The sequence below is a fragment of the Trichomycterus rosablanca genome, chromosome 6 (assembly GCF_030014385.1).
Source record: "Trichomycterus rosablanca isolate fTriRos1 chromosome 6, fTriRos1.hap1, whole genome shotgun sequence".
Taxonomy (NCBI): Eukaryota; Metazoa; Chordata; class Actinopteri; order Siluriformes; family Trichomycteridae; genus Trichomycterus; species Trichomycterus rosablanca.
Window position 1 is genome coordinate 24,762,521 of NC_085993.1, and position 13,422 is coordinate 24,775,942.

The following is a 13,422-nucleotide window of genomic DNA, read 5'->3' on the forward strand; positions in this document are numbered from 1 at the left end:
TTATATGACCACTTTATATGCTTTTATTTAATAAGTGAACATTCAGTGCCCTAAATTTGCACTCACTGAAGTGCCCTGTTATAATACAAGCTTTTGTTATGGAAATGCCACTACCCTTAATATTGTGGTATTCTGCTTTTGCGTTGTTCTTTTTTTTTTTTTTATAAAATGACACTTTGTTGCTAATGTTTTCTTGTATTTCTTCTATATTTCTCCTATACACTGGTCATTAGACAATGGTTGTGTAACATTTACACTACTTCTAGCAAATTTAATATAGCGTTATTTTATATTTATATTTCTTTTTGGTATGGATTGTGGAAATTATCAACTTCATGAAAAATGTCTAAATTCCTCATGTTTAGCCTTATTTTTAAGTAGCAAATTGGCAAAGTGAATAATGTAATACAGCTGCCCACCTGTGTTCTGTATTTTTTCCACACATTAGTTACACAAGGAAACATTATTACCCACAAAGCCAACATAAATTGTTTCTGGTAAATTGTATGCCATTATTTAATAAGCAAGTTTAACGTTGTACAGTATTCTTCATCTGATTATATAAAGAATGTTTTAAAGATATAAAGATCTTTTCTACTAAAGATGAGTAAACATTAAAAAAAACATTCCAAGTAAGACTTTATGACATCAGTTCAATCAAAACAATTTTTTGATAAGCAACGCTGCTGATTATGGTCACAAATTATTACTGGCAGCTTTCTCACTTATTGTTTATTTTTACATTTTGTTAAGACTTTATATGTGTGGGTGAATGAATAATGGGTAATAAAAATGTATTTTTAACCTAAAAATTGTGGCTTGGTTCTCTTTTCTGTTTAAGTTCTTCACCACATCATGGTAGGAAAGTCCTTACAGCCTGCACATGTGCTTCACTTAGTAAAAAAAAATCTGAAATCAACAATGAAAAAACACAACTAGCACTTTGTAGTATAGTAGTAGTAGTAGTCTTTATTGTCACTATAAATTGCAACAAGTACAATTACAGCGAAATTAGCCATCAACCCGTCCAGAACATTCAATATGACAAGGGGGGAGACAGGACAGGAAGACAGGATAAGAAACAAGAAATAATAACACATTGGGAGAGTAGGAGATAAAAAAAAAAAACAGCAACCAGATTGTGCTCCCTGAGGAGCACACTATGGTAACACGAAAAAAAAGCCCCTTTCAGCACACAAGCACATGTAAACATAAGAACATAACATAGTCACACAACCAGCCACGGGTTAGGATGTGGGATGGGAAAGTAACCAACTACGACAAGCAGCCATCCCGCGATTCGCAGCCATAACCAGCGCGCGCTGCAGACCCGTCCTGCCGTATTGGTGGAATTAAGCTAAGAGTGGAGACGTTGGGTTGGGGGTTGGGGGCAGCTCTTCATTCCTGTAAGCAAAAAGTCTGTACAAAGTTCGCGATAAGATGGCGTATTACAGCCGTTGCTACCCAGAATGAAAAACAGTCAGAGGAGGGTAGGGACGAGATGACCCGTAGCAACAGATCTTCTGGAGGAATTTCCTTATCAGCAAGGCCAATGCTGATAACAGGGAAAGCCAAAGAGCAGAAATGACTTGTTTTTTAAATCTGTGCACGAGTACAATTTCTTTAACACATGCTCTCAGACTGTCAGCCTCTGATTCACACTGTTTTGCAAAGCCGTTAGTTTCTCCAAGATGGATTCCATATTGCGATTTATAGTCACAGTGAGTTCCAACGGCTCTGCCCATCATATCAATCAAATTGGGCAGTTTCTGGGGACCTTTGACAACTGACCCAACTCTTTTAATTTCCCAATATAGCAGGGTAAAGCCTAATCCAATCAGCAAAAAACCCACAATCAAAGTTCCGAATAGGTAAACATCCTCTATGTCCTCTAACGAAAGAGGTGCCAGGCACACGACCCTCCACTTCTCCCACGAGTCCATCGCGTATCCCGCCATCTGCGTTCCGCCGGGGCATGTGGGTTCCCCGAACCCGAACTTCTCGATGAGAAGATGGTGTCAATAGCATTCAGAGACCATTTAACCAATTCCATAATTTGTTCTTTGAAGAGCAGTGCTAAGAGAATCCCTGTAGAGTAGAGTAGACGAGACAAGACGATACAGGAGAAGCCAAGCAGGAAAGATAAGGGGAGGAGGGAGAAGTGCGACCGCCTTCCACGAGAGCAAGAGAAGAGCTCCACCTCAGGCTTCAGTTATGACCTGAATTTTTGAGGCATGGACTTTACTCTTCTACATCATTGTTACTATTATTTTAATTTTCAAAACACATTTTGAGTTCACATGCCTTTCCTAAAGAAAAGCTTAAATAATTTTTGCTCTGTGGCTAAAGTCTTCACGAAACATCACTAAACTTGTTTGATGAATGAGAAGTGAAAATTTTCCAAAAATTTCATGTAAAGCTGTCCTATGACTTTTGAGGTAATGAATGCAATTTTCCTGGTCCTTTACCTGACATGCAGTCCCAAATCATAACTGAAAGGCAAAATTAGATTTTTTTTTTTGCCATTTATCTTCTTATATCTTATATTTTTCACTAGAACATCACCATACAAAAGTGATCTTTTCATCTCCTTGGCCAATGTAGATTTGCCATTCATCACTGAATATAACTTTAATCATCCACAGCTTCTCTTTAGCCCACTGCAACCTTTTTTTTCTATTTAAATGTTAGTTCTGGTTTTTGTTTGGCTTTTCTGTATGTAAATCCCATTTAGTTTACCAATTTCTTACAGTTTTATCACCTGTTTCCTTTTATTCGTTTTTCAAATTTGGAGATAAATCAGTGTCACCTGAACGTGAATTTATGATAATTCACAAAAGGGTGTGAAATTTGATGGTATTAAAATATTAACTGCAAATTCAGGTTCCTGTCAGAAAATCGGATTCAAGTAATAAATTCAGGTACAGGTAAAAAGAAAAATCAGGTTTAGAAGTTCTGGTAAAAAAGAATTTCTGGGGAAAAAATAATAAGGTTCAGAAAGTCACACATCATTTCAGTCACATACTAATATAGTAAAAACTGAAAAAAAAATTTACATTCTAATATACAAATCAATATTATTTGACCACTTTTTATGCTTTTATTCAATGATAAGTGAACATTCAGTGCCCATGATTACAACCATAATTACAATCACCTGATGACATCACCTGTTTAAAATCGCATCATTATTTAGTTTTTTCACCTCATTACTAGCCATAAATTGGCCCTGTCCCAACTTTTAGGAATGTATTGCAGGCATTAAACGTGGCTTTCACAATACAAGATTCTTGAAATTATTGGAATATTTCTTCCAAAAATGTACATTATGTTCAAGCATATGAACTGTATTGAGGATCAACTGTGAATGTGGATTCTATCTGCCTAAGTAACTCCTACATCTTACCATTTTGTACAGAGGGGTAGTTGGGGCTAAGGGGTTGTTTAGCTGTTGGGGTAATGAGGGTTGAAGGGTAATTGGCTGTGGGGTAGTTGAGGCTGAGGGGTTGTTTAGCTGTTGGGGTAATTAGGGTTGAGAGGTAAATGGTTTGGAGTAGTTGAGGCTGAAGGGTATTTAATTGTTGGGGTAGATAGGGTTGATGAGTAATTGACTGTGAGGTAGTTGGTGCTGAGGGGTTGTTTAGCTGTCCATGTAGTTCTGGTTAAGGGAATGAGAAAGAGAAGGGTCTGTTACTGTTTTCTGTGAAAGTGGCATAAAAAAATCTTGCATTTACTAACATTCCATCATTTATTATCTATGGAAAAACTTTGCCAGGACATCATGCCATAACCAGAATCAATGTGGGATCTATGTTTCTGCAGAATTTCATGGTTGTACGACAAAAATTGCAGACTGTTAAAAGTGTAAAAATTTGCGAAACAAACTTGAAGTGTGTGCAACTGTCGTTTTGTTCACATTTATTAATTTAAAAGTAGACCTGCCACTATCGTCCTGTAGCGCTCATGCCCATTGTCATGTAGTGCTTTGAGAAACTTGTCATGAAGCATATCAAGACCCTGCTGTCCCAACCGTCTTAACCTGTACCTTGTACATACGACGCCATAGCCATCACACTTCATTTTGCTCTTACAGTCTGGACAAAAAGGACATATACTGTATGTTAGAATGCTGTTCATAGACTTCAGCTCGGCATTCAGCAACATCATTCTTCAGCATCTGATTGAAAAGCTATCGTTTGAGCAGAAGTAAAGTAGATCAACCTGCCTATCAAAAAATGAGTGGAAGTGAATGGGGCAAAAAAGGGTTTAAAATCGGGCGTGGCATGTGAACAGGTAACTAACAGATAACAATAGTGTGATTGCAGAAGGCAGAATGATAATAATAATCAGATGATCAGATAAGTGTGATTGCCTAATGCATTTTCATTAAAAATAATAATGACAATAATAATAATTTGCAGTAGGCAATCACATTAATATTATTAATAATTATTATAACAACAATAATGATAATGCTAACAGATAACAATAAAATAAATTTACATTTTCAGCATTTAGCAGACGCTTTCATCCAAAGCAACTTACACAATAAGTGGAACACAATGAGCGACTGAGGGTTAAGGGTCTTACTCAGGGACCCAACAGTGGCAACTCGGTGGTGGTGGGGCTTGAACTGGGCTTGAACCGGCAACCTTCTGTTTACTAGTCCAGTACCTTAACCACTGAGCTATCACTGGCCTAATAAGTAATAATAATAATAAGAAGACGAAGAAGAAGAAAAATAAAAAAAATTATAATCAGACTAACGGACAACCGTAGTGTGACTGCCTACTGCAATCACATTAATAATTATAATAATAAATGTGTGTGATTGCTTATTATTATTATTATTATTATTATTATGCCTTCTGCAATTACACTATTGTTACCTTTAGTTACCTGTTACCTGTTCACCTGACATGCCCGTTTTTTTGTTGTTTTTTTTTACTTTAGTCTCTTATAAGACTAATGGATAACAATAGTGAAATTACTTACTGCAATCACTTATAAAAAATATAAATAATAATAATCAGTGGACGGAGCTATATGGTTCTTGAGGCTTTTTGTAGAGTATGGGACTAGTAATCGGGAAAAATAATATCTAGGTCATACAGGTAGGACATAACGACCATAAAGTTTGACGGAACGATATAGCGCCACCATCAGACTAATCGGGACAAGCTCGAGAGCCTGAGTAGCTTTGGGGGGGATTTAAAGACATATTTAAAATAAAAACGAAAACGATATGGTTTTGGCACATATGGTGCTTTGACCCATAATAAGAATAATAAGACTATAACATAACAATTATAAACTATTATTAAAATAAGTTCGCATAGGTTCTCACACACAAATAAATGTGGAAAAATCCCGAAATAGGTGAAGAGCTTTGGCTCCGCCCTTATATGAACGCTAGTGCTGAATTCTAAACGACTAACTACTTAAGATCTTTCAACTATGTAGGGTGTTACAAATGGTAAAATTGCACCCTATGTAGCCACCCTATGTAGGGAATAGCTAGCCAATTGTGATATTGCAGTTTACACGAACGCAGAATAGAGGGAACCAACGGTGTGGAGTCACTCGTGTCAGTGATTCTATGGAATTGTGTTGAAACTTTAGGCAGGTATTGCTAATACTGTAGGTTTAAAGAAGTAATCTGCAAATGATGTAAAGTCGCGATAAATAACCGAGACATGTAAGCGCCGTCTGGGAAAAATGAAACAGAACCTACTGGAAAAACAGAGGATACTAAACCTACCTGGCAAAAGCGACTATAAATCTGATAGATCCGTTTACACATTAAGTTAGGAACTAGCGAGGCAGTTTCCCCGCTGGTATAATTACATTTCGCAGGTTTACTTGTTTTAATAAACCATAATTTTTGTTACTAGACATTGTCAGCGATTCAACTTGCTTTTTAACTGATTATTGGTTTAGATAGTAACGCAAGCAAAATGAATTTACAGCGGTTTAATGTTACTTGTGTTAAGCTAGTATCAGTAGGAGTACTAGTTAGCCGGTTAGCCAACCAGTGCTAGCTGTGTTATTTTAGCAATACGTCGCTTTTTATCTCTCGTTTTTTGCTATATTTTTCTTATTCACCTTTCCTGAAGCAGTCAGGCCTAACATTACACTTGTACACAAGTACAAGTAATTCATACAACCTTTTTGCACCTAAAGAAGGTGCCATTGGGATTTGTTTTCGGCCGGTGGAAAATGGATGCGGGAATGGAGAAAGAGTGTAGCGCATTGGGAGGACTCTTCCAAACCATCATGAACGACATGAAGGTAGGAAACCCACAACACTAAACACGAAAATGTGTTTTTTTTTTTTTCTAAATCACCGTATAAACTTCGTTACTTAGCATTTTGTACGAAAGTAATGCGCCAGCTGGTTAGAGACATAATACGAGTGATGGGGCTTCACTTTGGTCAGCAACAGTTCTCTGAGTGGTCGACTGAAAATCGAAGGAAAACAAATGAATATTATGTGTTTGATTTATCAACGCTGATGCAGAAACTGTTTAAATGTATTCTGATATTTAAAAGTCGAAACAAAATATCATTAAAACTATTTAAAGCAATATTACATGTCTGTTACGGTATATCGTAATATAAAAATAGTATATAGTTACATCGTTGTTAAAATGTGATACCGTAAGTTGTCATGAACACTATTTTTTAGGTACCGCAGCATTTGCCTGCCTTCTAAAGAATACGTTTTATATATGAGGAGGAATCAGTGACTAGTTAAAATGCAATCACTACAGTTAATAAATGTTAAATGCAACACACGTATGTCAGTGCATTTTTTATAATGACATGCAGTAAAGATGAGAAAATGAAAAACAACACCTCTATTATACTGTTTTTAAGTTGCTTGACCGTCCTTTCTGTGTGAAGTTTGCATGTTCTCCCCGTGTCTGCGTGGGTTTCTTCCGGGAGCTCCGGTTTCCTCCCACAGTCCAAGGACATGCAAGTAAAGTGAATTGGCGATACACAATTGTCCATTCCATATTTGACATTAAAGAATTGAAGTGATTACTTTCGTGTAATGAGTAACTACCTGTCCTGTCATGAATGTAGCCAAAGTGTGTAAAACATGAAGTTAAAATCCTAATAAATAATAAACAATAACAAGTCGCTTGACCTTTTTTACTGGAAAAAAAAAAGCACAAGGAAATCTAAAATGCTGAGTTTTTAATCAAATATTAAATGCCAAATATTGCTTTGTTCTTTTATTGCCATTTATCAACACAGTAGCCAACAAAGTGTCCTGTAGAAAACAATTGAAGAAACATACTCCAGAGTTAATTTAAAGAGTAGACATCATATGATATTCTTTTTATGCTATTTCCACTTAGCCATTATTAAAAGTCAGTTTTCTATATCTGCATTATTATAAGTTTATTTATATTAGTTATTTTATATTTATTTTCTAAGCCTTATTTTTTACTTAGAAAGACTTTTAGCCCCTCACCTTAACCACTTTCACATGCATGGTAGTTCCTATGATTACACATTAACAGATTTATAATTTTACATTTGGGTTGCTTTTTTACATTATGTAACTTGTAAGTAATTACTTTTTGCATAGATAGCATTAATATGTTATTATTACGTTAATGTTAAAAATTGAAGACATAATTGTGAAAATTAATTGATGCTGTTTAAAGAATGGTAAACAGACTAAATGGTCAAATGCATCTGAACTCTCATGCTAATTATTGAGCTTCAGTTAAAAAATAATAAAATAGATTATGATTCCAACTTTGTAGCAACATTTTGTGAAAGACCCCTTAATGTTCCAAAATGACTTTGCGCTTGTGCACAAAGCAAGATAAATAAAGACTTAGGTCAGTCTTTATTCACAGCAAGTTTGTTGTAGAGGAATTTCAGTGGCCTTTACACATTCCTGACCTCAATGACAGTAATGATCACGTCTGAGATTAAAGCACTAGTTGTGAGCCAGACTTTCTCATCCAACATCAGTGCTTGATGTCACAAGGGTCTTTTCTTTGATTGAGCAAAAAAATCCAAAGAAACTTTAAAATCTTGTGAAAAGTGCTTCATGAAAAAGTAGTAGTTGCAGTGCTTTTCAATTTCTAATGCCTAGTGAAATGTAACTCTTCAGTGTGTGTAGTAATTTGCACATACAATACAGCAATTTAATGTATTTGTAGTAATTTACATTTACATTTTCAGCATTTAGCAGATGCCTTTATCCAAAGCGACTTACATTACAATTACAGTTTACAGTCTGAGCAATTGAGGGTTAAGTGCCTTGCTCAAGGGCCCAACAGCAGCAACCTGGCATTGGTGGGGCTTGAACCAGCGACCCTCTGATCACTGGTGCAGTACCTTAACAAAAAAAATAGGCCTTTAATTCATTTTAATCATTGTTTAGAGCCACAATCTGCATATTTGCATATTCCATAACACTTGTGCATGTCAGTTAGGGATATGTTAAGTGTAGGGCTGACGGTTGTTATCAGCAGGCATAATGACCAATTTGATTTTCTCCAGTTGGACACTTGTGCATCATTTACCCACTGAACAGATGGCAGGATGTACAGGATGAATTGTTGCATGATCTTCAGAAGTTAAATGAGCTACACGGTCAATGTTTTTTAATCATTTTACTGACACAATCCGAGTACTGTTGGTGTGTGTATGGAAAAGGCTAAATGAAAAAGCTGGTCCTTTTTCTCAAAGATCATTTGAATGGCCATGCATCATTTACTCAAGGAAAAGATGACACCTGGATACAATGTAAGATGTAACACCCACCTTATAACTTGGTTCCAGAAACAGGACTCCTTCAGGTGGAGTCCATGTCCGGGCTGGTTAGAGCTTTTTGACAGCATGTGCCAGCTTCCTATTGTGTGCATGTGAATTTTTTTACAGCTCTTATGCTATTGTGTCCACCTACAGTTTAAGAGTTACACTGTGCTGATTCATCTCATTTGCCTTGTGTTATGAATAGAACTGCTTTTGACCCAGTCATACATGAACAATGAAGTCTGTATAATCACATTTTCCCTATATTTTATTGACTGTTTCCTTATCATCAGCATTTTAACTGCCAGATGCAGTATTGAAACCAGTTGTTACACCGTAACAATGACGGAACCCTTTTTGGTGCTGCATAGAACAGTTTTCATTTACAGCACTTTGGCCATTAAACTGAGAAACCATTTCATGTTGCAGAGAACCCTTTAAGCATGCAAATAAACCATTATCTTTATTAAAAACAAGAGTGCACATCAGTGGTAAACAGTAATCAAATAGATTAATGTAAAATTTTAATATCATTTCCACTCACTCACAAGCAACTTGGCTTAATGCTGTCAACAGGCAAGTCATTTATCCAAATAATGGTCCCTGGCATCTTTGCTGAGTTTCTCTTTGTGCTTCTCCAGTTTTTACTGCTAGGAATGAGTATAAAAGTAATGCAAGTGTCTTTGCTGCTACCTAGAAAATGCCGACCTACCTTAAAAATTGATTTATGACCGCAAGAGACAACAGACCCTAATGGCAAAGACCATGAAGGAACTATTCAACAACACAAAAGCAGAAACACTCCTAAAATTCCTGGCAATAACAAAACTAAAGCAACACACATAATGAACATACATAGACAACAGACATAACTTCATCTAATACAACAGAATAGTGAGTAAAAGACATATCACAACCTTTCCTGCTATTAACATGGCTCATGGCAGACATAGTGTTATAAACTAATCACTTACTAAACTAGCAACTGATTCTTTCACTGTACCGCTGTCTAAAACAATACCTCCAAAATGGCACATCGGTGACACCACAGGCACTAACCACACATGACTGACCATGACCAGTTAAGATAAACTTCTGTTGATGCCACATATTACTGTAATTATTTATTAAGATACCATGTTTGTTGTTCTGTCCCTATATTTGAAACACTGTAATTGGTCTGATATTTTAGATTAACCAAATTTGTCAGTTTTGCCAACATTAATTTACTTCCCACTTGACGTCAAAATATTTGCAGTGTGTGCTCTTAGGTTCTATGTGTTACCAGACAGGGCCTTATTTTACATTACTCAGAACAAGCGGGATGCTTAGATTCTTTAGAGGAACATCAATCCTCCATATGTGTAGAGGACTGACTTATGCTGTACAACTGGCATTGAAAAAATTTGTCATGGCTCAGGCTTCAGATAGTTCTGTGATTTTTGTGTTATTACAAGAAAATTTGCCTGTATTTCTAGACACCTTCCTAATTTATTTATTTATTTATTTTCATTTAACTTGCATACACATAAACACAATGGGGGCAACATTCCTAGGCCCACCATAAAAGTCTAATTTTAGTGTGTCTGTTGTAAATGGGCATCTTCCCTCACAGGTAAAGTGTGTCTAGTACTTTGTGTATCCAATGTTTGTTTGATAGGGTTTACTTGTGTTGTCGATTAGGGCCACATCTGGAGGTGTGTGTGTGTACACTCAGAGGAACAACAGTCTCATACACTTAACACAAATCTGGACTGTATGGCAGGGTGGAAAGAAAGAAGCCGCTTCTTAAAAATTGCATGCTAAAAGACTTGGACTAAACTCTAAGCCAGACCTGGGCATTGTACGGCCATCCCCAACCGGCCCGCATGAGATTAAAAATTAGATGTGAATAAATGTACATCACACATGCAATATAACAGGATTGTTTTTGACGGGAGCGCTGTGTCTTTAAATATCCGTAAGTTTCGATTTACGTGTGTGCGAGTGTATCAGCTTCACCGTGATGCGAACAGAACTGAGTGTGACTGACGGCGGAGTTTTTAACAAGACATGAACTTCTGAAGTATTTATTTACTGAAGTCAGATGTAACGCTGGTTAAGGATCAGAATTTAGGCTTTAAATCGCGGTACTAAACAGAGAAATACAACAACATGAACGATGCGGAGCATCACACCTGAAGCTTCACTAACTAAACTGCAAGAGCAACAAGGACTTTATATAAAGTTTAACACATCCAGAACTGAAGCAGTCAGGACCAGCTTTGTGATTTTAATAAGAATATCCAACAACAAAGGACTGAAAAACAAATGTGGTAATTAGACTCAAAACAAAATAGTTTAAAAACCTGCACATTTGTTCACATTTGTTTTTGGTTTTTTTTGCATTTGTTTGTTTAAATAGTAAAATAATGTTGATGTTTTTTCTCTACCTACTTCTAATTTTCTGATTGTAACATCTAAACATTAACAGCTTATTAGAACTGTACAATTTACTGCTTCTCATAAAGAGTGGGCAGTTGTAGCCTAGTGCTTAAGGTACTGGACTAGTAAATACAAGGTCGCTGGTTCAAGCCCCTCCACTGCCAGGTTGCTGCTGTTGGGCCCTTGAGCAAGGCCCTTAACCCTCAATTGCTCAGACTGTATACTGTAACTGTAATGTAAGTCGCTTTGGATAAATAACGCTAAATGCTGAAAATGTAAATGTAAATAAAGAGATAAAATTAATATTGAGCAGAATTAAGTTCACCTTATTGGTCCGGCCCTCCACAACAGTCCCAGTTTCTTATGTGGCCCCTTGGAAAATTAAATTGCCCACCCCTGCTCTAAGCGGTATGTTTAAAGAAACCAACCACGCCACTGAAATTACACCACACCTACCTTTAAGCACAGTGGTGGCAACATTGTTATGGAAATGTTTCTCTCCAGAAGGAACTGGGCTGTTCAGGATTGGAGGGAAAGTGGATGCTGCCAGGTTCATTCAAATTTTTGAGCAGCCATCTGCGAGACAGCTGAAGACGGGCAGAATTACACATTAAAATCACAAATGAAACAATGTTAAAAACTCTGCCTATTATCATAATTTGTGACAATTTGTGATTGACATATTAAGTTAGCTCTTGTAATGAACTGTTTACTATTGACTGCTTAAAATTTACACTATGAATGTTGAACTGTGTTTGCTAATGTGTTTATCTTGTTGTACATTAATCTTACATTTGCTATTTTACACTGTTTATTAACCACTAAAGCATGTGTGACTTGTTGATATGAAATTCGTGCATGGTGCTATAAGCTCTGTTATAGGTTAACCACTGACAAGTAATGGCCGGTTATTGGTTAAAATAACTGTGCAAAAATTTGCAGACATATACATACATGAGGGTAGGGGTCAGGGCTCTGTGCAGGCCACTCAGGTTCTTTCAAACCGAGCTTGCCCAACCGTACACTGGGTCACAGTCATGCTCGAACAGAAAAGGGCCTGAAATTGGCCCCTCAAAGTTGGAAGAATACAGTTGTCCAGAATGTCTTGGTCTGCTGAAGCATTAACATATCATCTAACTAGGAGGCCTAGCAGAGTGTTGGTGACTTTTATGCACTATGCGCTTTATTGCTCGGCGACACCAATTTTACGTGGTCTCCTTTTTGTGGCTGAGTTGCTTTGGTTGCTAAATGCTGCCACTTTTCAGCAATACCACTCACTGCTGATCATGGAATATATGAGATATATATACATATATATTTCTTGCAATGGTGACATCATATAACAGTACCCCGCTAAAATTCAGTAAGCTCTTTAAAATAACCCATTGTTTCACAAATGTTTGTAAAGGCAGACTCCATGGCTAGGTGCTTGATTTTATACACTTGTGACGATGGGAGTCTGTCTGTCCACCTATTTATTTGTCTATCTATTCTTTCTATCTGTCTATTCTATCACATACAGATGGAGCAGTGTATGCACATTTCCACTGTCTTTTGGTCCATCTGAGATGAGCCCAGGCCCAGATCACTCAGTGGTGTTTTTGCATAGAATTAGTGTACTGCTTTCTCTTTGTGTAAGAGTTTGTTTGCGTTTCTTGATGCAGCAGTGATACGTGTTAAAGGGTGATGGTTTTCCAAAGCCCATATGCCTATATATAGCACATTAGCCTGATGGTTTCTCATGCATCGTTGCATGCTTGAGAAATATTCTTTTTGAACTGACTGACAATTTTTACATGACCTTTGGTACAAAGTGGTGAGCCACGACCAATTACTGTGTGTGAAGGCTGAGCCTTTGGTGGATCCTTCTTTTACTTACAATTATGATTTTTTCACCTGTTACCAAGCACTGTTACGTGCTTATTGTGGAATGTTTTAAAACACTGTAACTTTTTACTCTTTTGGTCTTTTTGAGTTTAATGTAGGCATAAAATTCTGTTGTTTTGTAGTGGGAAAACGTTTATCTGGTAGATCAATCATATGAGACCATGGGGTGTTCGAAAACCTAGTGCACTCTCTACATAGACAGCATTTTATGTCATCCTATGCACACTTCCGAGAAATAGGCTGTTCGAAATCCTAGATGCCTTAATATGTTGTCTACTAAGGTATCTTAAAATTTTAACATTATTTTGACTCAAGAACGAGGGCGCA

General features: G+C 36.8%; 1 protein-coding gene across 2 annotated transcripts in view; it reads left to right on the forward strand.

Annotated features, from left to right (window-relative positions):
- Positions 1–5,948: 5,948 nt before the first annotated feature.
- The window catches only part of mtss1 (MTSS I-BAR domain containing 1), a 62,657-nt gene continuing 55,183 nt past the window's right edge, over positions 5,949–13,422 (forward strand). For both annotated transcript variants that reach the window (XM_062997573.1, XM_062997574.1), the window contains exon 1: positions 5,949–6,291. In XM_062997573.1, the coding sequence (XP_062853643.1) occupies positions 6,220–6,291 (72 nt within the window). In that variant the 5' untranslated portion in view covers positions 5,949–6,219. The remainder of the gene's footprint in view (positions 6,292–13,422) is intronic.